This window comes from Brachyhypopomus gauderio, chromosome 18 (genome assembly GCF_052324685.1).
Source record: "Brachyhypopomus gauderio isolate BG-103 chromosome 18, BGAUD_0.2, whole genome shotgun sequence".
NCBI classification, from domain to species: Eukaryota; Metazoa; Chordata; class Actinopteri; order Gymnotiformes; family Hypopomidae; genus Brachyhypopomus; species Brachyhypopomus gauderio.
In genome coordinates this window covers 20,765,214-20,791,348 of record NC_135228.1, presented here as the reverse complement: position 1 = coordinate 20,791,348, position 26,135 = coordinate 20,765,214, and the positions used below count along the sequence as shown (strand labels likewise).

At 46.3% G+C, this 26,135-nt stretch overlaps 4 protein-coding genes across 5 annotated transcripts; all 4 read left to right on the top strand.

Moving 5' to 3' along the window:
* The first annotated feature begins 1,481 nt into the window (after positions 1–1,481).
* On the top strand, positions 1,482–4,304 carry pus1 (pseudouridine synthase 1). The gene is made up of 6 exons (XM_076980163.1): positions 1,482–1,754; positions 1,828–2,057; positions 2,154–2,291; positions 2,403–2,505; positions 2,593–3,278; positions 4,024–4,304. Exons 1-6 carry the CDS (start codon positions 1,703–1,705, stop codon positions 4,054–4,056), a joined length of 1,242 nt encoding a protein of 413 aa, XP_076836278.1. The 5' UTR covers positions 1,482–1,702; the 3' UTR covers positions 4,057–4,304.
* noc4l (nucleolar complex associated 4 homolog) lies at positions 4,275–8,305 on the top strand. 2 transcript variants are annotated; one of them, XM_076980162.1, is made up of 15 exons: positions 4,275–4,562; positions 4,678–4,798; positions 5,004–5,110; positions 5,290–5,382; positions 5,504–5,653; positions 5,858–5,960; positions 6,071–6,102; positions 6,211–6,261; positions 6,343–6,454; positions 6,701–6,761; positions 6,845–6,955; positions 7,098–7,261; positions 7,383–7,465; positions 7,837–7,950; positions 8,047–8,305. In XM_076980162.1, exons 1-15 carry the CDS (start codon positions 4,407–4,409, stop codon positions 8,161–8,163), a joined length of 1,575 nt encoding a protein of 524 aa, XP_076836277.1. In that variant the 5' UTR covers positions 4,275–4,406; the 3' UTR covers positions 8,164–8,305. The 2 variants fall into 2 exon arrangements, with proteins under 2 accessions (XP_076836277.1, XP_076836276.1); XM_076980161.1 differs by having other exon boundaries at positions 6,068–6,102.
* A 614-nt stretch (positions 8,306–8,919) lies between these two features.
* On the top strand, positions 8,920–9,720 carry phpt1 (phosphohistidine phosphatase 1). Its single transcript, XM_076980387.1, has 3 exons — positions 8,920–9,138; positions 9,222–9,349; positions 9,445–9,720. The coding sequence occupies exons 1-3, from the start codon at positions 8,994–8,996 to the stop codon at positions 9,535–9,537; spliced, it is 366 nt and encodes a 121-aa protein (XP_076836502.1). The 5' UTR covers positions 8,920–8,993; the 3' UTR covers positions 9,538–9,720.
* Positions 9,721–9,865: 145 nt separating this feature from the next.
* On the top strand, positions 9,866–24,473 carry mamdc4 (MAM domain containing 4). Its single transcript, XM_076980386.1, has 28 exons — positions 9,866–10,468; positions 11,437–11,523; positions 11,636–11,797; positions 11,964–12,089; positions 12,191–12,424; positions 12,518–12,634; positions 12,848–13,003; positions 13,121–13,221; positions 13,462–13,617; positions 14,927–15,017; positions 15,371–15,484; positions 15,702–15,800; positions 15,913–16,050; positions 17,387–17,526; positions 18,137–18,245; positions 18,517–18,621; positions 18,854–18,985; positions 19,315–19,442; positions 19,693–19,906; positions 20,083–20,220; positions 20,350–20,474; positions 21,884–21,974; positions 22,092–22,241; positions 22,453–22,578; positions 22,790–22,914; positions 23,191–23,293; positions 23,444–23,589; positions 23,876–24,473. The coding sequence occupies exons 1-28, from the start codon at positions 10,417–10,419 to the stop codon at positions 23,903–23,905; spliced, it is 3,495 nt and encodes a 1,164-aa protein (XP_076836501.1). The 5' UTR covers positions 9,866–10,416; the 3' UTR covers positions 23,906–24,473.
* Positions 24,474–26,135: the final 1,662 nt, after the last annotated feature.

Genomic DNA, 26,135 nt, shown 5'->3' with positions numbered 1-26,135 from the left:
TATACGGATGAATGTTTTGAATATATTCCTCCACATGGGTGTGATTTATTTAATTTTTTTCATTTTCAAATGCACGGGATTTCCAATGGGTTCTTGCAATGTTCCAAAGACATTGGGCTGTTGTTTTTTTGTTTTGTTTTGTGTTTTTTGTTTTTATGTCTTGTTATTGATATTGTATTTGATCTTGATATACATCAGCTGGATCATCCCAACTGTGTATGTTGAACCTGCACCCTCTCAATGTCCCTGGAGCGTATTGGGCCAGTGTGTCAGGTCATGGAAGTGCTCACGTCATGTTTAAGTTTACCATGCACTAATAGTCATGAGAGACACACTAATCGTGCTTGAGGTAAACTCTCATAGCCCAAGTATTTTCTGTACTCCAAGTACCTACCGGAAAGGTGAAGCGGTGACATTTTACCTTCATCTCCAAGTAATATGTGTAAATATGTATTGTACATTAAGTTATTGCACCAAACATGTATATTACAGAAAGGTGACTCCTAAGATGTCCTTTCATTCACCCCACCAAAGAGAAAAACCGCTAAATCTCCTTGCTGTCATTCCACTGTTAAAGCGTCTCTTAGTCGCCTCCATAGTAACTTGAGGAAATGTACACATTATTTCAGTGTCCATATACCAAGTGTAACTTTTTTTTTTTTTTTTTTTTTTTGCTTTAAAGGGTACAACACAAATAAAAGCAAGACTATTAAATGGTCTCTTCTTTGTCTTCTCAGTGCTGACAGAGACTGCTGGGTTCTCCTAATCTGGCCACTTCAGAAAGTAAAACCAGTATCAGTTTGGTGCAGTTCTGAACAGCGTCATTATATTATGATGTGAGGCAGTATTAGTTTATATATTCATCTCACTAAAATATCTTAGCTCCTAGCCCTCTGAACATGTACCCTTGGAAAACATGAATGTGAGCTTGACATGTTTGCACTGTGCTGCAAGGCCTTGTAAACTCATCACCATAATGGTGAACACACAAATGTTCCTGTTCTTAAATGAGAACACAAACCCAGACAGACAGGTAGGTTTCAATAAATTACCGTTTATTAAAGCAAGAATAAACCATGTATTCCAAATGTTACATGTCAACAGACTGCACTATCCCGTATTTGAGGGGCTTTCATTACTTTATATGGTGTTAATCATACATTAAACAAGATTTCTGGACTTCTGTGTATTCTAATGATTTTAATACACCGGCCTGCGCAAGATGAAGGAAGCCAGATGTTCTCAAATCCCTCGGGACGCCACACACTGGGCACATTTTGTGTGCTTTCCCTTTTTGGGACAATGAAGACTTTGACCAAGTTGTGTTAGAGCAGTGGAAACGAGAATTTCATAAAGATAACATTTAAATGCAAACGGCTACTTTAGTATTTTCATATCGCGAGTGTCTTTCTCGTACTTTATAGGGGATTTTGCAGGCAGTCACTGGCAACCCTACAGGTTTTCTCGCGATACTTGGTGAAAGGTTAGAGTTCACAAGTCCATGCGAGCGTGTTCCTGGATAAGTGGGACACAGCAGAAATGAAAGAGTCTGTACTTATTTAAAATCAAATATACGTTTGTGTTATCGTCGTTTAAAATATTCCACGGTACAAAGTAAAATCAGTCGTTCTTGTGATTCGGGACACGTTTCCTAGCAGAGTAGATGGAGGAACTTTAGTTAGTGGGTCAGCTGGGTCGTGAGATGCTTCTGCACATCTTCACATCTGGATGTATTAAGACTCTTAACAGCAGAGGTGAGTTCACCGACCGGGTCTTACTCGCTCTCTACACCCCAGTTCACAGCAGAGCGGTGTGTGTTTCTTCAAGGTTGGTCCCAGGTCCAGAGGTTCCGAGATCTTGGTGCTGCGTGCAGAAGGATGTTGGACGAGCAGAGTCACCAGACCGGACCGGTGAAGAGGGAGTCAGAGGGGGACCGAGATGGGGGGGCGAAGAGACTGAAGACGGACGATGACAGCACGGCCGAGGAGAGGAGGTTCCCTAAGAGAAAAGTTGCTCTTCTATTAGCATATTCGGGCAAAGGATATTATGGGATGCAGGCAAGTGTTGATGAATGTGTGTGTGTGTGTGTGTGTGTGTGTGTGTGTGTGTGTGTGACTGACTGACTGACTCATTTTCTTTCTCCTGTTTCATAGAGAAATACAGGAAATTCCCAGTTTAAGACCATAGAAGATGAACTTGTCACTGCGCTTATCAAAGCTGGGTGTATTCCTGAGAACCATGGAGATGACATGAAGAAGATGTCCTTCCAGAGATGTGCGAGGACCGACAAGGTTGGCACCAAATGATCTGGGCACAAAAACGATCTTCTCCCTGGTAGCCAGTGCAGATGTGTTTGGTACGGCTGTTTGTTTTCTAACAGATGTATTCTCGTTGTGTTTAAGGGTGTTTCTGCAGCGGGTCAGGTTGTCTCACTAAAGCTGTGGCTGATTCATGATATTCTGCAAAAGATCAACACTCATCTCCCACCTCAGATAAGAGTTTTAGGTACAAATAATTAATCCAGGTTTTTTTTTTTCCCTTTTCTTCATCGCTACGTGCCAAGACTGCTAAGAAAACATTCTCCTTTGGCAGGTCTTAAGAGAGTCACAGGTGGCTTCAACTCCAAGAATAACTGCGATGCTAGAACTTATTCCTACATGCTTCCTACTGTAACCTTCTCTCCAAAAGACAGCGACCAAGAGGACACGTCGTTCCGCATGGACCCGGAGACTCTTAAGAGGGTGAACAAGCTCTTCGCCCTTTACAAAGGCACCCATAACTTCCACAACTTCACCTCGCAGAAGGGCCCTCGAGACCCGAGCGCCAAGCGCTACATCACCCACATGGACTGCGGAGAGCCCTTCCTCAGACAGGGGGTGGAGTTCGCCGTCGTCACGGTGAGGGGTCAGAGCTTCATGATGCACCAGATACGGAAGATGATTGGCCTGGTGATCGCCGTGGTGAAGGGCTACGCGGGGGAGGAGGTCATGGAGAGGAGCTGGGGGGAGGAGAAGGTGGACGTGCCCAAAGCTCCCGGGCTCGGCCTGGTCCTGGAGAGGGTGCACTTTGACCGGTACAACAAGCGCTTTGGGGGGGATGGCCTTCACGAGACCCTGGAGTGGACCCAGGAGGAGGACGCCATCGCCGCCTTTAAGGACGCGCATATCTACCCAAGTATAGTGGAGACAGAACGTCAGGACAAATCCATGGTCAGCTGGATGGCCACGCTGCCCATTCATGACTTTGAAGCCACTGCAACAGGACAACAAGATCGCAAGGTGGGCCATAACAAATATGTATGTGGGCCATAACGAACATGTATGTGGGCCATAACGAACATGTATGTGGGCCATAACGAACATGTATGTGGGCAATTGGGCCATAACGAACATGTATGTGGGCAATTGGGCCATAACGAACATGTATGTGGGCCATAACGAACATGTATGTGGGCAATTGGGCCATAACGAACATGTATGTGGGCCATAACGAACATGTATGTGGGCAATTGGGCCATAACGAACATGTATGTGGGCAATTGGGCCATAACGAACATGTATGTGGGCCATAACGAACATGTATGTGGGCCATAACGAACATGTATGTGGGCAATTGGGCAATAATGAACATATATAAATCATATTCATGGGTAATAATGAACATATATAAATCATACATGTGGGTAATAATGAACATGTATAAATCATATGTTGGTAATAATGAACATGTATAAATCATACATGTGGGTAATAATGAACATGTATAAATCATATGTTGGTAATATTGAACATGTATAAATCATACATGTGGGTATTAATGAACATGTATAAATCATACATGTGGGTAATAATGAACATGTATAAATCATATGTTGGTGATCATAAAGTTTAGAATGAATTGATGTGATTGTTCTTAATGATTTGGGACCCTTCAGAATATTTGTTCTCGTCATCAGTACTTCAAGGATGTAAATACAGACAAACCGAATGTGCACTGACCACACTCTCCTCTTCCTCACCACAGGATGAAGATGAAGATGGAAGTGCATCTGACTGAATCGTCTGAAGAGGATCTCTTTTTTTCAGTAGTTTTTGGTTTTCTGTGTTGTCCTGATTTTCGTAACACATTTGCCATATTGTGCTTTTGAAAAGTTTAATTTTTACTTTTTTATTGGTTTTGCAACTTTTTGTGCATTAGATTTCTATGCAGAACAGTGTTTAGCTAAATAGTTTAGAGAATAAGGAGCGAACATCAAAACTGTTTTGTAAATTGGTTTTGAAATAAAAACACCCTTTTACAATCCCGCCCTGTGTGAAGTGTGTGAATGGCGTGTACGCCTAGGCGCCACCAGGGGGCGGTGTCGCCTCTTGAGATGTTCGACGTGCTGAACCACGACGCAGCGAGACATGATGGCGGCGCCCGGAGACGACAACGTGAAAGAGAAGCGCTCAGATGGACGGAGCAGGACTTCATATAAGGAAACAATACGAACAAAAACAGAACTCGTACTACACAGCAGGAAACATGCTAATGAGTTATTCGACGTCTTGCAATACTTGCAGGTATGACATTTCAACTGCCAGCCAGCTCACTAAGATTACTGATGTACTACCGCCTCGTGTTTAAAGTCGTTAAGATTTCTCCTTTATTAAACTCTACAATTCTTCTGACCTGCAGTCCGATAAGGAAAAAGAATTAATCTTTGCGATCAACGCCTGCCAGACGTTGTTCTGTGCGTTGCTGGAAAGGGGTGATTTGTATGTTGGTCAGCTACCCAAAGAAGCAGAGATATTGGAAGGTAAGATGCATGGTGCCCTAAAAAGGCGAGATAACTGCACTTTGTGACCTTTATTTAACCTCTCGAGTAAGCTATTAACGAAGTAGTATTATTTATTACAAATTAAGTCTAAGGAAAGCACAAGTAGTAGTTGTCTATGATTAAGTCCCTATGTGCTGTTGTAATAGTTTTTAATTAATTGGAGCTTCTTCCTTTGGCCTGCAAGGTAATCGAAATGTGGAAGAAAAATATCAGATGTTCATCAGACACCGTTACAATGACTGTGTGGAGCTGCTTCAGGACTGCATGGGCCATGAGGCTTACCAGGTCAAGGTGAGTAAACCGAGTTTCAGTAGGTCAGAACATCGACTGGCCCTTTGCTTGCTTTTCAGGCTAACCCACGAATCTCGTGTCATGAAAGGTCATGTAACCTTTACGCTTTATGTTCTGGGTGCATGTCCGAGTCTTTAGAGATCTCCTCCGTGTGTTTAAATGGCCTGTGAATGTTGTAGGAGAGAGCCCTGTGTGTGCTGATGAAGCTGGCAACAGCAGAAGGCCAGCATCCTGTGCAGGATCAAGGGGACTTCCCTTTAAACGTCATACAGGTGAGTCCTGCGGGGAGAATCAGTGCACCGTTACCTTCATCACATCAGGGCCACGTCCTGTCCTGTGCTCCTGCGTTGAGTGAGTGTTGGTCTTGGTGTGTGTGTGTGTGTGTGTCTGCAGGCGGTGGTGTGCGGTCTGCTCTCGGAGAAGGAGGACATGTCTCTGCTCATATCTAGGTTTCAGGAGTTCCTGGAAATGGATGACGTGCGGTACTATGTTATGGGTTTGATCCGCACGAACATTAACAGAGTCATGGACCAGAACCGGCAGGTGTGTTCATTAAAGTGGATACAGAATTTCCATAGTCATTTGTACAAATAATCGTATTTCTCTATATATTGACGGTTTAGAACATGCGCCAGTGTTTCTCCCATTCTGACTATTCTTTTGTGTGGGTTGTAGACAGGGAGTCAGTATTGTTGTATGTGGTAAGTTGGCCTTATTGTGTGTGTGTGTGTCTTCGGCGTTCGGTAGGCTGTGCTGCCAATCTACCAGAACAATGTTTTCACTCTACTCACAACCATCAACATGCCCAGCCAGGCCTCCGAGATCACCAACTTCCTCCTGAAGCAGAAGAGTAAGTCTCCACGTCTGCGCAGCACCGGTCCCGCCCTGAAGTCTTACTAGAGTTCCTCCAAACTGGAGGGTCACTCAGAAACACTAACGCAGTCTGTGATTCTCCAGCAGCACAAGAGGACTGGAAGGCAGCCAGATTAAAAGTAAGTGGAAGCTGGTAAAGGTGAAATGTGTTACCTGCGTGGTGTTTGATGTTTCTTGGCTCTGGGAGTGATTGGATTTGTGTGTCTTCTTTCAATCCCATCACGAAGGATCACAAACGTGCCTTTGATCAGATGTGGCTCATCTTTCTGAAGTATAAGGTACTGTAATGTCCCAGTTAGCAGGTGCTAATACTGGAATGTAAGTTCACTGGGCCTGAAGTTGTGTGTGTTCTCCTGCAGTTGCCCACCAGCATGTATAAGAAACTACTCGTCATCCTGCACGACTCCATTCTGCCCAACATGAACAACCCCACGCTGATGATTGACTTTCTTACTGCAGCATACGATGTTGGTGAGTCTGTACAGTTTGAAATATCCTATTATCCACCTGGACAATAAAGACATTTATCACAGAACATCTAGAGGTGGTGTGATTGTGTCTTAAAATGTGGCAGGTGAGAAGAGGCCAATAGCTGAAATTGTCCATGAACGTTATTGTTTCATTTTTTTCCTGTGCATTTATGGTGTGTGTGCGCGCGTGTGTGTGTTGCAATAAAGTAATATTAAAGCTTGCTGCTATATCTCTGTCGGACTGCAGGGGGAGCTGTCAGCCTTCTGGCTCTGAATGGCCTGTTTGTCCTCATCCATGAACACAATCTGTAAGTGTACGACCTATTAAATCAGTGTAAACTCTTTCCTTTTGCACTTTTTTATTGAACATGAATTTTCTCTTTTAAAACAGAAATTATCCTGAGTTTTATAAGAAGCTGTATAACCTGCTGGATCCCTCTGTATTCCATGTGAAGTTCAGAGCACGATTCTTCCACTTGGCCAACATCTTCCTCTCCTCGAGGTAAACCTCCTCACGCACTTCTGTTGAAGTGATACCTTGACTACAAGTAATTGAATCACTTTGAAGCTATTTAACCGTTGAATAGTCTAATCTTTGCTCTGATATAAAGTTTCACTGTTGAATCTTTCATCCTTCTGTTTAGTCACCTACCAGCCTACCTTGTGGCCGCATTCATCAAGCGCCTGTCCCGGCTGGCCCTGACGGCGCCCCCTACTGCCCTCCTCATTGTACTGCCCCTTATTTGCAACCTCATTCGCAGACACCCCTCTTGCAGAGTCCTGATCCATAGACCCAGTGCTGCTGACGGTATGGGACTAACTCGACCGCCCCAGTCATGGAGTTTTTTGTCACTACTTCAGCCCAGTAGTAGATTAACAGCAAATGAAATGGTAGATCTAAAGTTTAATAGAGACGTTGTGTTTGGCAGTGCCCTATAATGACCCGTATGTGATGGAGGAGCGGGACCCTGCCCAGTGTGGGGCGCTAGAGAGCAGCCTGTGGGAACTTCAGGTGACCGGCACCTTTAATGAGCTTGTACACAATCTCGCGCAGTGACCATCACGGAAATCATGCGTGGTTTATTTCCATCCACAAAGCAACTTGCGTTAACTTTCTTTCTGCTGTTCTGTTGCATTAAGTTCTTATATCTGCTGCTTTTACTCATTGTGAATACTGCTAAAATTTGCCTGTGCTGAATTATATTGGTAAATGTAAGGCCATAAGTCTAAAACACCTTCTGTTATTTATAAATGCAGCCTCGGGTGATCCAAGTTTGATTCATAACTTGGTGTGGCTTGATGAGGAAAGGGAGGATTCAAAGCCAAGAATGTTTTTCACCTAGTTATGTCTTCATCTTGTAACTGACATCGTTACTCACTCAGACTCTGCAGAGTCATTACCATCCAGATGTGGCCATGGCAGCCAAAGCGATCAACCAGCCGCTCTCAGAGCTGGAGGAGGATATCAGTGAGCTGCTAGAACTTTCTACTTTTGAGGTGGGTGTGCTGTGTTTTTGTGTGGACTGACTGTGTGTGGAATGATTTTGTGACCTAATTTTGCATGGAATTCAATGTCCTTACTGTTTCCTGAAGCTGATGGAGAGAGACCTGAAGAGCCAAAGCCAATCTGTGCCTGTGGAGTTTGACCCAATCAGAGGGCTGCTTCAGAGCTCCAGGGAGGTGGTGGGCGTGCACTTCTCTCTGGAGTAAAACACTGTACCTTGTGAAGTGTGGAGAGCTTTGTCTTCCTTTGTGTATTCTTTCTGTCATTTTTTTATTGTTTGCTAATATTTCATGATGTTTTGTGTAAGAAATTAGTCTCATTTTATCAATAAAAAAACTTTTGTGAACACATGCTTATTGGCTATATTCAATAAAGGGGTGATCTATAGATATTCCATACTGGATCGGTCGAGGCCCGTGTTAACAACAACCGCCACTGGTTCTGTTGTCCAACGGCATTAGCGGAAATTGGACTACTGTTGGGACAAGGAGGAGGAGGAGAGAGGGGAAGAGAGTTCTGAAGCTGAAGGAGAGGAGGCAGAGCAGGCAACTTCAGAACTTCCAGGCAAGAGGAGGAGCGGTAGACCTAAGAGGAGGTTTATGGATGCAGTGGTAGAGGATATGAGAGTGGCTGGTGTGTCAGTGGAGGACACTCAGGACAGGGCCAGATGGAGGAGTTTGATCCGCTGTGGCGACCCATAAATGGGAATTGCTGAAAGAAGAAGAAGAGAGTGATCTATGCTAACAGGAGATTTCTTCATAGTGAGTTGAATTAGCCTGAATTTGTGTGAGCATGGTGCAGTTACTGTTTACGTAGGGTGACTAAACGTCCGTATTTCACTACAGCACTTCGTGTAGGACTCCAGAGTAAATGAAGTGTTCAAATGAATCGATGTTGAACCCATTGATCTATATAGATCAATGGTTGAACCAGCCAGCGGATAAACGTGTAGATACTCCCCACGACGCTAGATGGCGCTGGAGCGGAAGTCACCACTAACCTGCCAGTGAACGCAGCTACACCCCGCTGGTCCAGAATGGCTGCAGACCGACTCCAGAACCTCGCCGAGGCCGATATCGACCAGGACGGCGTGTTTAAATATGTCCTCATACGAGTGCACAGCAAACACGACGACTCGTACGTGGACGTGGTGCGCGGTTACGGCTGGGCGGAGTACCACGGTACGGACCCGCCGACCCAGACCCGGTTAATCCGCCGCGGTTCTGCTCCGGTTCTGATGGTTTCTGTGTCTTTTTTTTTCCAGCGGACATCTACGACAAAGTGTCCGGGGAGCTGGAGAGGGCAGGCGGTGTCGACTGTGAGTGCGTGGGGGGTGGACGGATAAAACACGACAGTGCGGGGAAACACATCCACATATATGGATATTCTATGGTGAGCAGCACTTCTAAACCAGCAGACCCGGTTTAAATTGTCCGGTCCGGTTATGATTATTCCTGATACCACATAACCAGGGTTTCTGTTCGCAGGGTTTCGGGCGAGCAAACCACTCTGTTTCTGCAGAGAAGCTAAAAGCGACATACCCGGACTACAACATCACCTGGGCCAATGAAGGCTACTGACAGACTGGACCCAGCTCTGTCCTCCTGGCCAGGACCAGCTCAGCTGTTTGTACAGAAACTGCTTATTTTCATATGGTCAAATAACTTATTTATTTTTACCTTATTGATCCAGTTGTTTAGATGCTTTCTTCAGAAATGGTCTGGATTCTGTGTACATTTTGACAATAAAAAGATCATCCACAACTTGACAAACATTTTTTTTTAAGTAGGCAAAGCACCGAAGGGTCTCTGAGCCACTGCAACAGTATCGTGCAACATATTTTAAAGGATGAACAGTCAGTGTGTGCTTTGCTTTATAGAACTGACCTGCTCATGGCAGGTAAAACAAGGTCCTTGGTGTGCAGTAATGAATGAAGACTTTTGTGTTAAAGGTTTTATTTTTTCAAAATAGGTCACACAACCTGTGGCTATACACCAAAATATAAAATCAAACCTGTGTTACAATAAAACATTAGCATTGTGATAGAATCCCTATGTAACATATTAAGGTAAGTAAATGTTTAAATAAACATTTTCTATCCATATCTCATTCTTTATCCCTAGTCTATATTTTCCACTTTTCTACAAAGGCAGTAAGTGTGAAACCCTGACCCCAGTTAGATTCTGATGAAAACTGCAATGGCACCTTCGTCCCAATAGCAATTTATTTTGTTTCATTTGGCGGTGATAGTTACACTATGGGTCGTCTGAACAACAAGTGTTGCCTTGATGGGTTTTGTTTTTTGTAGCTGGAGATATTGCAGTTTATGGCAGGTTAAGCAGGGCACCTGAGTACATGAGGGTGTCAAGTCCAGGTGTTATCTCAGTGGAGGAGCTGGAAGGGGAGATTAAGCTTACCCACCGTGTACTCAGATCATCTCCGATCTCCTGCATGCTGAGATGAAGAGGGAAGTTGATCTTCTCCTGACCCTACTGTTGACTGTCCAGTGGGGTGAGATTTGATCTTCTGTGTGGTGCTCGTTTGTGTTCTTTGATATTTATATTGATATAAATCGACTTTACATTGAGCCATTTATGTTGGATATATATGAGTAAGAACAAGAGTACAGATAAAAATACAATACAGAAGTTTTGTATTTTCACTCAGATGGTTAATACTGAGCATCAATACATTGTGTTATGCTGCTAAATCCTGCAGTCTGGTGCTTATCTGTAGGTTATAATATATATATGCATATCTGCCTTTGTTCTAGTGATATCTGCCGGTCTCTTGTATTAGAGACCTTTGCCTGGAGCTTTTCCCAGGTTCAGTGTGCTCGATGTGATCTTTGAGACTTAAGATGTAAACCTAATGACACACACTGTACTTTTAGTAGAGAACTAAAACTAATTTTGGCCCACTGTCAAAATCCAACAGGGTTGCTTAGCTTCTTTTAAAAGAAATTGTCCAACTGAAAGTCTTCAGCTTTGGTCTCTGTGGTCACTATGCATGTTTGGATATCACAAATGGAATAATTTAAAAATGAACATGCTGTTCAATCTGTAAACTAAGTCTCTTTAAAAACCTAGCTGTGCTTGGTTCTTGGGTTTGCTTTGTATTCTTATAGTAAACAATTTACCAGTTTCTTGTGTGACTTAAGAACACAGTTGAATACAAACATGTAGCAAGAACACATATTTTATACTCATACTCGTACTGACCATGAACTCTTTGGACTAGCAGAAAGATACCATCACCTCTTTAAATGTATCTCTAGCATTCATTGAAAGTAATTGTTTTAATTGAACTACAAAAATATCACTGTAATTTAGTTTTAGCGTTGTCATCACTTATGTTAATGTGATGAGGTGATTTGTGATACAGTATAAATTGTCTTACCTTAATAAAATACTTTGAGTGACATCAGGGGTTATGCACCACCACGTTCATGATTTGTTCTCAAATGCTTACACGTGCAGCCGTTACCTTGGAGACAAGCGTGTGCGCAGGACCAACATGTGACTTTGTGTGTGACTGCACTGACTGCAGTGATGAGCATGACTGCGGTGAGATACAGACGCGTCTGATAGTCATTTCAGATACGGCAGTCCTGGCCACTGCGTTGCACACACGCAGACGCATCTCCAACCCTGTTTGTGCCCCGCTGCCGTGAGACAGGTTACCGAGGGAGTGACTTCCTGTGTGACTTTGAAGAAGCTGGATTGTGCGGCTGGGCAAACGGGTCACCTGATCCCAGCTACACCTGGGAGAGGCGTCAGAGGGGAGATCCCCTCCCAGAGAGTGGACCCTCCTCTGACTACACCGTCGGCACCTCCACAGGTACGCGCATCACACAGCACCTTAGACTAGTATTTTCTGAACTCGTTTTTTTTTTAAGGTGGTATAATCTTTTTAAGGTGGATTTGGGGTTGTTGAGGAGGAATCCCGACGTGAGCCGGCGTGCCTTTCCACCAGAGTGTGTGTGATGTTTCTCTGCTGTGTGCAGGCTGGTTTATGGCGGTGACAGCAGTGAGTACAGCGTCTCCCAGCAGCGCTGTCCTGATGTCTCCTTTGATTAGCGGGACGTCTCCGACCTGCCGCCTTCGACTCCACTACTTCATGTGGGACTCAGGTGCTCACATGTCCCCCCCCCCCACTTCAACCACGCCATCTGATTCAACAGATTTGTCATCAGTCTGAATCACACTACTGTTGCGTCTGTGCGTGTCCCAGGTTACACAGGACTAGGGAACAGCTCTCTCTGGGGGTCAGTGTGGAGGCCTGACGGCCAGGAGGCGGTGGTGTGGAGACCAGAGGGTTGGAGTGTTCGTGCATGGAGGGAGGACACCATCTTCCTGGGACGTGTTCCCGGCCCCTTTCACATTCGGCTTCACTCGCTCCGCCAAGACGGGAGAAGAGGGGACGTGGCCGTCGACCACCTGGAGTTTCTGGACTGTGCCCTGCCAGGTAAGCACGCGTGGTTCTGAGTCCCAAAGCGCTCGGCTTCGTTTCTGGGAGTAAACGGAACTGTGCTCAACTCTGGCTCTCTCATTGGTCCAGACGGTGGAGGGTGTGGCCTGGGTTATTTGCAGTGCGAACGCGGCGGCTGCGTGGAGCACCGGGCGGTGTGTGACAGTACGGACGACTGCGGTGATGGCACGGATGAAAAGAACTGCGGTGAGTGACCCACAGTGAGTGACCCACAGTGAGCACTGCGACTGTGGAGGGTGTTCTGCTTAGGAGCCACTTCTGTTTGGCTTCAGAGAACATCAGATCTGGCGCCCTGCCGAGTGTAATTCCAGCACGCTTGGAGTAACTTCTCTCTGCATGTAACGATTATATTTTCAGTATTAATGTCTTCATGTGAAATGCCTTGTTGGGGTCTTGCAGGACAGCACATGAGCTGTGACTTTGAAGATGGCCTGTGTAGTTGGGACTTGAGATCACTCTCACCACTAAAGTGGATGAGGACCACTCAGATGAATATATCATCATCTGACCCTCTGAGAGGACCTGGGAGAGACCACACCACCAATTCCATTTCAGGTATTTGCAAAGCAATCACTAGGCTTGTGGTGAGTGAATGCAGTATGAACGAATAGCCATTTCACAATAAAAAACATTAAGGTTATTCGGTACTAAAATATAGCCATGATTTTACAGGCCATTTCCTGTATGTTACGAAGAAAGCTGGGCTGAAGGCTGATTGGGCATCTTTCCAAAGCCCTCGTCTGGCACCGACCAATAGTACACATCCGTGTCGCGTGGGTTTGTTAATATTACCATGCTCTGATTATTTTGCAGAGATATACACAGTTGTTTTCTTACATTACCTTGCCAGTGCAAAGTAATTGTGCTGCGATTTATCCTGGAAGTCATTGTCAGGTGTGCAAACATGATATTCTGGCTACCAGCAGAGGTTCCTGTTGTAACGTGCATAAAATATCCCCACCTGGACTGTTACCTCTGCAGGCTCCTTAGCAGCTGGTGTTTCTTGTTGACAGATGGTGATGTACACACACCAGTTTGGCAAGGTGGCTGGGGGTCTGTCGGTGCTGGTGGCGGAGAAGGCGATCTACCCAGTGTGGGAGCGCGGGGGATCTCTGGGAGATCTGTGGGTCAAGGCGGAGGTAGAGTTTGTCATCAACAGCACATTTCAGGTATGTTGCCTCATCATTAAACCAGACAGTACATGTCAAGAAAGACTCTTGGTGGTTTGGTGTAGGGCAGGGATAATCAATTAAATCTTTCCGCGGTCCATTTTTGGCAGATAGCTCAGACCTTAGGTCCGGGTCCGCAGTGGCGAACGAAAGTTGTTGAGCGGGGGGGGGGGGGGGGGGGGGGGGGGCGCGAACGAAAGTTGTTGGGGGGGGGGGGGGGGGGGGGGGGGCGGCGAACGTAACACTCAAATGGGTGGTGAACGTAACACGTAAATTCTCCGGTTTAAAATATAGTCTCCCGTTACATTTTTTTGGCATTTTGGTCTGTATCCAGTTAATCAGGAATGTGATTGGGTCCGGACAGGACGGCGTTCGGGTCCGGATCCGGACCGCGGTCCGCCATTTGGTGATACCTGGTGTAGGGGTTCTACAGTCATGAAAAACTACCCTACCCTGCTTTACCCTACCCTGTCCTACCCTGCTTTACCCTACCCTACCCTGTCCTACCCTACCCTGCCCTGCCCTACCCTGCTTTACCCTACCCTGACCTACCCTGCCCTACCCTGCCCTGCCCTACCCTGCTTTACCCTACCCTAACCTACCCTGCCCTGCCCTGCCCTACCCTGCTTTACCCTACCCTGTCCTACCCTGCCCTACCCTACCCTGCTTTACCCTACCCTGTCCTACCCTGCCCTACCCTACCCTGCTTTACCCTACCCTGACCTACCCTGCCCTACCCTACCCTGCTTTACCCTACCCTGTCCTACCCTGCCCTGCCCTACCCTGCTTTACCCTACCCTGACCTACCCTGCCCTACCCTGCCCTGCCCTACCCTGCTTTACCCTACCCTGTCCTACCCTGCCCTACCCTACCCTGCTTTACCCTACCCTGTCCTACCCTGCCCTACCCTACCCTGCTTTACCCTACCCTGTCCTACCCTGCCCTACCCTACCCTTCTTTACCCTACCCTGTCCTACCCTGCCCTACCCTGCCCTACCCTACCCTTCTTTACCCTACCCTGTCCTACCCTGCCCTACCCTGCCCTGCCCTACCCTGCTTTACCCTACCCTAACTTACCCTGCCCTACCCTGCCCTGCTTTACCCTACCCTGTCCTACCCTGCCCTACCCTGCTTTACCCTACCCTGCTTTACCCTACCTTAACCTACCCTGTCCTGCCCGGCTTTACCCTACCTGCCCTACCCTGTCATACGCTACTCTACCCTGCCCTACCCTGCTTTACCCTACCCTAACCTACCCTGTCTTACCCTACCCTGCCCTACCCTGTCCCTTTCTCCCTCTTTCCTGCAGATACTGATAGTTGCTGCCACTAGGGACCAGGCATATGGAGGCGTTGCAGTGGATGACATCATTCTGTCCCCAGAGTGTCGCTTGTCCAATGGTCAGCTTCTCCCACTTTCTTTAACCTCACGTGGGTTGAACATGCAAATGTGACTGTTGTACTGAACATTAACAAGTGACACAAATTCACTCCAAAGCCCTGACTCGAACTCGTCTGTACTGGCGGGAAGTGAGACGTGCTAAACTGTGACCCCTACCAGACATAAACAATTAGTTTAGTCTTGCCAAATTGACCCTAAGCATATAGCTTATCCTCAAGGTCCAGAATCCAGTGTCAACAGTCATCTCATGCTTCCGTATTATCGCCCGTTGGGGGCACGCCTTTGTCTCACTGCTGTCTCACTGCTGTCTCACTGCTGTCCATTCAGGTCTGTTTAATCTCTTTGCTATCAGAGTCCATGCCCCAGCCTTCGTTCCCCAGGCCGCCCACACACCCCTGCACAGAGAACAGCAAGATATGTGACTTCCAGGAGGACTGTGTCAATGCTGAGGACGAGGCACAGTGTGGTGAGTTGGGGGGGGAGGGGGGGGGGTGTTTGTGTGTTTTTAAGCATTAATAATATGCTAAAAAGGCACCAATAAATAAAACAAATAAAGATGTTTAATAAAGACGTTTGTGCTGCACGTTGTTATTTTCAGGTTGTTGAAATGATTGTTGCCTGTTGGTGGTGGAGGTGTTTTGAATGTGATGTGTATGGGATTTGTGTTGTGTTTATTCCTGAAGGGGACTTCTCACACGAGCGAGGGAGTGAAGGGTGGACAGACGCTAGTGTAGGAAGTCAAAGCTGGGAGCTAAAACGTGACCTTAATAACGCCTCTGCAGGTACGGGCTCACCCAGGGCCTGGAGGCACACGTCTGACTGATGGATAGTGTAGATACAGTATTTATTAATGTGTGTGTGTGTGTGTGTGTGTGTGTGTGTGTGTGTTGGCAGAGGTGTTTTTGTATGTGACGGAAGCTCCTGGTCAGCAGCTCACTGAAGCCCAGGTCCGCACACCCTTCCTGGGCCCCTCCGGTCCTGCCTGTACCCTGCACTTCTCCTATAGGCTCACGGGCAGCAACCCACACACAGGTACCCTGTGTCCAACACTAGGACAATACAGTAACCCACACACAGGTACACTGCGTCCTACACTAGGACAATACAGTAACCCACACACAGGTACACTGCGTCCTACACTAGGACAATACAGTCACCCACACACAGGTACACTGCGTCCTACACTAGGACAATACAGTAACCCACACACAGGTACACTGCGTCCTACACTAAGACAATACAGTAACCCCCACACAGGTACTGTGTCCTACACTAGGACAATACAGTAACCCACACACAGGTACCCTGAGTCCAACACTAGGATAATACAGTAACCCACACACAGATGCCCAGTGTCCAACACTAGGACAATACAGTAACCCACACACAGGTGCCCTGTGTCCTACACTAGGACAATACAGTAACCCACACACAGGTGCCCTGTGTCCAACACTAGGACAATACAGTAACCCACACACAGGTGCCCTGTGTCCAACACTAGGAAAATACAGTAACCCACACACAGGTGCCCTGTATCCTACACTAGGACAATACAGTAACCCACACACAGGTGCCCTGTGTCCAACACTAGGACAATACAGTAACCCACACACAGGTGTCCTGTGTCCAACACTAGGACAATACAGTAACCCACACAGGTGCCCTGTGTCCAACACTAGGACAATACAGTAACCCACACACAGGTGTAATGTGTCCAACACTAGGATAATACAGTAACCCACACAGGTGCCCTGTGTCCAACACTAGGACAACATAGAACCCACATACAGGTGTAATGTGTCCAACACTAGGACAATACAGTAACCCACACACAGGTGTAATGTGTCCAACACTAGGATAATACAGTAACCCACACAGGTGCCCTGTGTCACACACTAGGACAATATAGTAACCCACACACAGGTGTCCTGTGTCCAACACTAGGACAATACAGTAACACACACACAGGTGCCCTGTGTCCAACACTAGGACAATATAGTAACCCACACACAGGTGCCCTTTGTCCAACAATAGGACAACACAGAACCAACACACAGGTGTCCTGTGTCCAACACTAGGATAATACAGTAACCCACACACAGGTGCCCTGTGTCCAACACTAGGATAATACAGTAACCCACACACAGGTGCCCTGTGTCCAACACTAGGACAACACTGTACAGTGACAGGTATGCAGTGCCAAACATCGTAATAGTACAGTACATTGCACACAGGCACTCGGAGCTAAATATTCACCACTGAAGTCTGTGATACAGTTTCTTCACCACAGGGCCCGTTGTTCAGCATAACAGTGTTATCTGCCTTATAAGGAGGTCCACTGAACCTCTGGTGTTCTCTCTGTCTCTAGGTGATGTGTCCGTAGCTGTAGTAGACAGCGTGTTGGGCTTTCTACCCCGGTTATGGGAGTTCAGTGGGAGGACAGGTCAGGACCCTGCATTCTGGATAAAGGAGGAGGTCTATATCGGAGCCAGAGATCATCGCTTCCAGGTCCTAAAGAACACAATTTCATTTCCGCCAGCAGCCGTCATGCTCTCATGAATTCTTTTATTTCTTATAAAGAGATATTAGCCCTTAACTTAGCTTTAACATCTTATTGATGTCTTGCATCAAAGGTTATGTCCTTATGACTTGATGATGGAGGCCTGTTCTTCAGGTTTTAATTGTTTGTGTTAATGTGTTTAAAGCTGTTACCAAACCTTTTTCACTCTAAACGTTTTGCTCAAACTTTTCTGTATACTTTACAAGCACCCAGCCTGAGAGACATCTCCATGGTCTCACGCACACACCACACCTCCCTCACCAGTCACCTGACAGCACTACAATGCACCTGTCTCGTTTCTGAATGGCGTTCGTCTGACTTAAGCCCACAGGAACGCCCGTCAGATGCTCTGCTGCATCGACACACTCACGCTCTCCTGCCCAGCGCACACGTTTGTGTTTCCTGTTCTACATTCTGCTTTTCATTCGACGACTTCTTCCTTCCTTCTGGAGAATTAAGAAAGTCCAGACTCACGCGCTGCCACACCTTTGTGTCGCATGCAGACGTATCATCCAGATAAACAGTGTAAAATTTCCTGTCTCTTATTTCCTTTGGAAGCTGGAGTTCAGAGCTCGTGCTCAAAAGCTTGGCCCAGATGTAAAAATAGCAGTAAAGGATGTTTATTATGTCAACTGCCACCCAAGCTATATCCCCTCCACTTCTGATGGTAAGAACAGTTTGGGTGTCTGTACAGTTTGGGTGTCTACTGGGGCAAAACATCTTGAATCTAAAGAAACGCTCTCATGAGTGTCTTACAATAAAATTATGTACATTTTATACTTATAATTAAATACAACAGGGGCTACACCTTCTTAAAATATATCTACATGATATCTCAGTATATGATCTATAATCTGATCTGATCTGAGAACATTATGTTTTCGTTTGGCGGGCATTATAAAAGTTTTAATTATTTTGTCACTTTATTCTTTAATCAGAGCTGTCATGTGACTTTGAGAAAGACGTATGTGGTTGGTACCAGGATCAAACAGACAACTATGACTGGAGGATAGTGAACGGGACAGACCACACTACTGGCTCTGGTACTAAACCACCTCTACAATACTCAGCTTTGAAAACATTTCTAAGATAAAGCACGATGCCTGTTGTCTGGTGATAACTGTACTGTAAATGTTAAGCGTTGGCTTTGATCCAATATTTTAAGGATTGTCTTGCTACTCTTATGGGACACTTACGGGTGCATCCCCTTGAGTAAGATTTTTCAGCACCCTTCGCCCACGCTCTGTGTAGTGTGTAAGAAATGTCCTTCCCCAGGTAGGAGTCTAGTGGTGAATATGTGGGACACAGCCCTGCGGGGTCTTTCTGGTCGTCTCCTCTCATTCCATCAGAATTCGCCGGCCCAACACTGCCTGACCTTCTTCTATAAACTCTACGGCCCCCAAACAGGTACGAGGCAGAGGGAGAATGAGCCCCATGGAGTTGTTAAATCACCGCTAGCCTACATCTGGGTCTTTAAAGCAAATCCTTAATGTGATTTACATGGGGGGGGGGGGGGGGGGGGGGGGGGGGGAGCATGGGGGATCCTTAATGATCCAAATCCTTAATGTTTAACCTTGCTTTGTAAATTTAAGTGTGCATGCAGGGGTCGTTTAAGACTCGAGATCAGTATTTCACACTCGGGATTCAGACCTTCATGACTAAGGGAAACGCTGTGGAAATGTGCAACCCTTGCAGGTGTGCTGAATGTTAAGGTTCTCTATGTGCAACCCTTGCAGGTGTGCTGAATGTTAAGGTTCTCTATGTCGATGGCTCAGAGGTACTGTTATGGACTCGTGGGGGGGCCCATGGAAATCTCTGGCATGAAGGACACTGTCCTGTTCCCCCACAACTCACCATCTACCAGGTACAGGCAGGACTTTCAAAACCACACAGAAACATACGAGCTGAGTATGTGTAGCTCATTTACTAAATGTACATGTAATATATTCATTTAATCAGTGGCGTTTCATTTCCACTTTGGGGGGGTCCCACACATTGTTTGAGTGATGTCAGCAGGACCCCCCCCCCCCCCCCCCGATATATAAATATATATATGTCTAATAATTTAATTCACTTTCCATTTCCCCCCTTCTTATTCCCTCTGTATCTCCCAGTTGGTGTTTGAGGCAGTACGTTTGGGCTTTGATGGTCAGGTGGTTATAGATGATGTGGAATTTGTGGAGGGGCCGTGTTCTCTGCCCTCACTGTGTTCGTTCGAAGGCCAGCTGTGCGGTTACAGTAGGAGCGGAGCTGCTCTGTGGCTGCATCAGACCGGGCTTTCTGCCAGAATCGGTCCGAAGACCGACCACAGCCTCCAGACGGAGATGGGTGAGGAAGAGCGGGATCTTTATTCATTTTATTTGCATTTTTTCTTGACAAACATGCGTAGAAATTAGGAAAGAACTGAAATACAAGTGAGACATGGCGGATTTTTGAGGTCGTGATCTCTGTGCCATTATGTTTGATATTGGAGCACAATGAGAGAGTTTTTCATGCCCTCTCAGGGTCCTACATGCTAGCTCACAGCGGTGAGGACGTTCTTCCTCGGGGCAGCGTGATGACCCTGACCTCACCTCTACACCGGAGCGAAGTTCACACCGAATGTGTCCACTTCTGGTACCACACCGGTGGTCAAAACCCAGGTTAAACAGTATAAACGCACATGCATAACAAGCTTCATGGTACAGCGGCACTCTCCTTAACAGCTTGTCTGTGTGTGTGCGTGTGCATGTGTGTGTGTGTGTGTGTTTCTATATATACACATGGTGCAGGCACTCTGCGTGTGTACGCCAAGCCTGTGAACGGGATGAAGATCCTGTTGTTCTCCAACAGTGTGGGTCTGGGGTCCGTTTGGCTCCTGGCCATGGGCAATGTCTTCCACCATGGAAACTGGCAGGTAGCACCTTCATCAGCGCCTGAGACATACAGACAATCTCCCATTTACAAAACATATAACCTGTCACTGAAATAGGACCTTTACTGCCACAGGAAACCTTTTCAGCTTCAGGATGCCGTGCATGTCGGGGGTGCCATGTGAACTGTGTGGGTGGGTGGAGTCTAACCCTAACTGTGTGAGTGGGTGGGGTATAACCCTAACTGTGTGGGTGGGTGTGGTATAACCCTAACTGTGTGGGTAGGTATGGTATAACCCTAACTGTGTGGGTGGGTGTGGTATAACCCTAACTGTGTGGGTGGGTGTGGTATAACCCTAACTTTGTGGGTGGGTGTGGTATAACCCTAACTGTGGGTAGGTGTGGTATAACCCTAACTGTGTGGGTAGGTGTGGTATAACCCTAACTGTGTGGGTAGGTGTGGTATAACCCTAACTGTGTGAGTGGGTGGGGTCTAACCCTAACTGTGTGGATGGGTGTGGTATAACCCTAACTGTGTGGATGGGTGTGGTATAACCCTAACTGTGTGGGTGGGTGGGGTATAACCCTAACTGTGTGGATGGGGTATAACCCTAACTGTGTGAGTGGGTGGGGTCTAACCCTAACTGTGTGGATGGGTGTGGTATAACCCTAACTGTGTGGGTGGGTGTGGTATAACCCTAACTGTGTGAGTGGGTGTGGTATAACCCTAACTGTGTGGGTAGGTGTGGTATAACCCTAACTGTGTGGGTAGGTGTGGTATAACCCTAACTGTGTGGGTAGGTGTGGTATAACCCTAACTGTGTGAGTGGGTGGGGTCTAACCCTAACTGTGTGGATGGGTGGGGTATAACCCTAACTGTGTGGGTGGGTGTGGTATAACCCTAACTGTGTGAGTGGGTGGGGTCTAACCCTAACTGTGTGAGTGGGTGTGGTATAACCCTAACTGTGTGGGTGGGTGTGGTATAACCCTAACTGTGTGAGTGGGTGGGGTCTAACCCTAACTGTGTGGGTGGGTGTGGTATAACCCTAACTGTGTGGGTGGGTGTGGTATAACCCTAACTGTGTGGGTGGGTGTGGTATAACCCTAACTGTGTGGATGGGTGGGGTATAACCCTAACTGTGTGGGTGGGTGGGGTCTAACCCTAACTGTGTGGATGGGTGGGGTCTAACCCTAACTGTGTGAGTGGGTGGAATCTAACCCTAAATGTGTGGGTGGGTGGGGTCTAACCCAAACTATGTGGATGGGTGGGGCCTAACCCTAACTGTGTGGGTGGGTGTGGTCTAACCCTAATTGTGTGAGTGGGTGGGGTCTAACCCTAACTGTGTGAGTGGGTGGAATCTAACCCTAACTGTGTGGGTGGGTGTGGTCTAACCCTAACTGTGTGAGTGGGTGGAGTCTAACCCTAACTGTGTGGGTGGGGTTTATCTACTAGCTGGAGTTCGAGGTGGAGGGAGCAGGAGGCATAAACACTTACATTGCTGTTGATGACATCACCTTCTCAGCCCACAGCTGTCCTGCTACAGGTGTGTTTATAATTCATTCGGAAAGTAATATTTCTGAACACTGAATGAAAGGGCAACCACTTCAAATGCAATGTTAAGTATTTCAACATTTAGGTTTCTTTGTGTAAACATTTTCAGATGAAGTGTGTGATCTGGAGCGAGGGTTGTGTGGCTGGAGCAACACTCAACGCCACACTCTGGACCGCTTAGACTGGGAGCTCAGCAACGTGCTGAGTGAAACGCACTACCCCACACCACAATATGACCACACGCTCGGAAGCAAGAACGGTCACTTGGGCTTTTTTTTTTTCTTTTTCTTGTTTTTTAATGGTTACCTTGGTTACTTTTGTAACATTGTACTACTGTTTGCATCATAATAGTTACATTCCTGTCGATACTTTTATTATTATATAATCTAATAATCTAATTTATTATTATAATCTAAAACATGCTGTACTTAGTTCTAAGAGGCGTATTTGATTCTTGTTCCTCTTGTTAGGTCACTTCCTGTTCCTTCCGTCCTCTCCACGAGACACTGCTGGTCAAAATGCCTGGCTGCTCAGTCCTCACCTGCCCCCAACCAAAGGCACCTGTTTACAGTTCTGGTCATATCAGTCTGTTGCCAGTAAGCCGCATTATATTTTAGATTTTCATTTTCATTTGACCTTAATGCAGTCTCTTCAATTATCCATGGACTATTTTGCATTAATTGTGTATGTGAGTTCAATAATGCTAGTAATCCATTGTAAAATAACAATAATAAAGTGTTGTGCTCTCAGGTAAACCTAACGGCTTAAGAGCCTGTGAGCAGTAGCAGTGTTCTTCTCCCTCTGTAGGTGACAGCAGGCTGACCGTGTGGAGTCTGGGTGAAGGGTTCAGAGAGGAGCTACTAAGTCTGACGGACGTTGGGGAAAGCTGGACGCACTTCCACACCAACATCACCTCCGAGAGGGAGTACCAGGTGAGAGACGGTTCCCCTGACGCCTGGTGCCACAGAGTTATCGTGCTGAAATTCTGTTTGTGTTTTTGAATGAAATGTTTGCGTGGGTTTGTGACACAACAGAGCTGCATATGTTTATTTTAAATAATAATAATGTTTTTATCCCTAAAACATCTAACCTGTCAGTCATAATTAACTTGTGTTTGGAACAATTAGTGTAGTTTGTTTTAAGTTGAAAGCGTGTGTGTGTGTGTGTGTGTGTGTGTGTGTGTGTGTGTGTGTGTGTGTGTGTACAAGATTGTGTTTGAAGGGCTTAAAGGAGTGAAGGGTGTTCTTGCCCTGGATGATCTGGGCTACACAGTGGGAGTCAACTGTGCTGGTGAACACACAGACCAGACACGTGAGACTTCAGCTTTTTACTGACTTCAACTGCTCCACAACTCTAACACATGTGCCCATCACACCCAGTAAAAAGATGTAACTACCAAAAGCACACAGGCAAACATACCCGTGACTTCCAGTCTTGAAATGAACACCTTTGCTCATTCAGCAACGCCATCGCCGGACAACACCGCTGTGATCACTGCCGCTGTCATAGTGACTGTCGTCCTGGTTGTGACGCTGTCTGGACTCCTAGTATTCTACCTGAGACGGAAGGAGCATGGCGGGGCTTATGGGAAGGACCCCATCATTGAGGTCGTACATATGCGTTTAACTCGAACTCTAATGACAATGTGCCTATGAAAATCGGTGAAATAGAATTAAGTAATCCTTGAGAGTTTACCGTCTGTACATTGTTAATTTGCAATGTGGCTGCCCTTGCTTGACATGTGTGTCTTGCTGTCGTGTTATTTGTTCAGACACTTTTGTGATGAGATGCAGGACTACACAGATAAAGCTGTGTTGAAGTATTCTGCTGTACATCACAGACGTCTGAGCATGTCTGCTGCGTGACTAACGACGTTCACATTCTGTTTTGCAGGAGCAGGAGCAGGAACAAAGAGTGCCCTAGGTTGTCATAGTGACTGTGATCTTCACGTAATGTCATGTCTGTGGAGCATTCTGTAGGAGACACGTTGGAGAGAAGAACACTACAACATTCGGAGAACGGGAGAAGTCTTTCCTTTCTGCAGTGTGTCTGTGTGTGTGTGTGTATAGGCCTATATTTATATTACACACATATATATATATATATACACACACACACACACACCACATTTTAACTGGATATTTCTGGGTGAGATATTGTTAATCACATAAGTTAAATGTCTTATTAATTAAGGTCTTAGTGTGATCCATATTCCCAGTTTCTGAGTTAAAAGTCTTACATGATGCACCTTTAAGAAACCTATGAGTGATGGTGTTGATGGTGTGAAAAGAGACACGTTTGGAAGGAGACACGCAGAATCCATTATAAATCTTGTAAATTTATTTTGAAATAAATTTGTAAAATTTATTTGTAAATGTAATTTTGAAATTAAATATTTCCGAAGGTTTTGAGGATTCACGTCACTTGTGAAGTTTTAATGAGCTCTCTGCTGAAACTTGTCTTTCACTAAAATAAAGTTGATTGTAAATCAGCCTTCCATATGCTGTGATTTTTGAATATATGGTGCAAATATAGTTAAATATTACATGCAAATGTTTTGTAAGCTTTTACTTCAAACAGACGATGGTAAAACATTAAGGGAATGATGCCCTAGCAACGGCATTGTCTCCACGGCAACATCCTCCCGGTCCATTTGTCTGGGACATCATTAGGATGGCGGCGACAGTGCTCAGAATATATGATGATCTAGTCTGCAGTGGGTTTAAAAAACGAAAAGATAGGAGGTCGTTCCTGTTTAGGCTACTGTTTTCAGAACTGAATCGCAGTCTGAGCATGCCCCGACCACCTAACACACGGTGTCACGCTCTTTCCTTATTTCTCAATAGCAACCCACGCGTTTTTTTTTGACCGCTCCAACCTTCTCCCGTTTCGCCCGAGAGCGCCGCCGAACACACTCTCTACTGCGGATTTTTGTATTAAAGCATGGACCCCGCCGTGCTCATATTCCTGCTGTACGTGATGATAACCCACGAGCTGGTGTGCGGACTCGTGCAGTACCGGAGACGAGCGGCCATGCCGCACAAACGCGCCGCGCTCGTGCGGTGCACCAGGTGAGCGTGCGTCAGCTCTAGAGCGCAAAGGCGCGCGCGCGCAAAAATAAAAATAAAGAATAATAAAAGAAAAGAAGCGCGCGCGCGTGCGTGCGTGATTATTGCATCGCGTGCATGTTCTTGTTTTGATGCTCGTGTGCTGTATCTCCCCGTCAGCGCCCGTGTCTGCCATGGGACACGGCAGGTTAGCAGCAAGCCCGTGAGGTCAGGTGGACGAGACTGGAGGAAAAGTGGTCGCATAGTCAGGAAGGCATGAAGAGCGCCGAGGATGCCTGATGGACTTTAGTTATTACTCCCCCTCAACGTGCTGGGAACACTGTAATCATACTTCTACCGCGCCGCACGCTGCCTTTAACTTTGATGGACAATGAGTGGAAATGTTTCGTTGATCAATGAAGTTTTCATGTTAATCTGATTATGTGGACATCTCCGTGACTCCGTGTGACTCTGTTTGACCACCTGCTGTTCTTCTCTGCTGGGAAATGCTGTGTCCAAATGGATTTGTGTTTTAGTGTTTGTGTTTGTGCGTGTCATTTGTTGTGTGCTGCATTTAATGAGGAACATTATTATTTAATAATGTAATGCATCCGAAAGACAAAAAGACAGGGGTCGTGTTTTGAGATATTCTGTAAGAAAAGATATAGTAGCCTACTTTGTTTTACATATGCATTATGGAAATAAACGAATGAAAGAAAGGAAATAATGTTGTAAATAATAATGGCAGTGATCACCAATGAAGCCGGGATCATTAAACACAGAATCAGCACAGGTCACTACCGATAAATGCAATGGAACCACTCTGAGATCCATGTTCTGGTTAGTATTGATTTAATGCCAAAACAAAGCAGCGGGTTCCACCTCATGTCTTTGAACCACATGCACAGCAACTGTTCTACTGGGGTGGGGGTTGGGGGGGGGGGGGGGTGTTTGGGGGTGGGGGGGTTGACACGTTGATCACTGTGCCCTGTCGCAGTGTCGCTGAGACTGCCGACGTGCTACTACGAAGCGTGTCCATGGCATCCTGCCTGAGTAACCACCTCCTACGCCCTTCTGTGGTAGGGAACTCCAGGAGATGATGGCTC

Coding starts and splice junctions, on each gene's coding strand:
- pus1 (XM_076980163.1), top strand. CDS start 1,703: ATGCTTCTGCACATCTTCACATCTGGATGTATTAAGACTCTTAACAGC. Junction 2,292..2,402: donor GATGTGCGAGGACCGACAAG/GTTGGCACCAAA, acceptor GTTGTGTTTAAG/GGTGTTTCTGCAGCGGGTCA. Junction 3,279..4,023: donor CAGGACAACAAGATCGCAAG/GTGGGCCATAAC, acceptor TCCTCACCACAG/GATGAAGATGAAGATGGAAG.
- noc4l (XM_076980161.1), top strand. CDS start 4,407: ATGATGGCGGCGCCCGGAGACGACAACGTGAAAGAGAAGCGCTCAGAT. Junction 6,103..6,210: donor GGAAGGCAGCCAGATTAAAA/GTAAGTGGAAGC, acceptor CCCATCACGAAG/GATCACAAACGTGCCTTTGA. Junction 6,956..7,097: donor AACATCTTCCTCTCCTCGAG/GTAAACCTCCTC, acceptor CCTTCTGTTTAG/TCACCTACCAGCCTACCTTG.
- phpt1 (XM_076980387.1), top strand. CDS start 8,994: ATGGCTGCAGACCGACTCCAGAACCTCGCCGAGGCCGATATCGACCAG. Junction 9,139..9,221: donor CGGCTGGGCGGAGTACCACG/GTACGGACCCGC, acceptor TTTTTTTTCCAG/CGGACATCTACGACAAAGTG. Junction 9,350..9,444: donor ACATATATGGATATTCTATG/GTGAGCAGCACT, acceptor TTCTGTTCGCAG/GGTTTCGGGCGAGCAAACCA.
- mamdc4 (XM_076980386.1), top strand. CDS start 10,417: ATGAAGAGGGAAGTTGATCTTCTCCTGACCCTACTGTTGACTGTCCAG. Junction 12,635..12,847: donor CACGGATGAAAAGAACTGCG/GTGAGTGACCCA, acceptor GGGGTCTTGCAG/GACAGCACATGAGCTGTGAC. Junction 15,018..15,370: donor AGAGTGTCGCTTGTCCAATG/GTCAGCTTCTCC, acceptor CTTTGCTATCAG/AGTCCATGCCCCAGCCTTCG.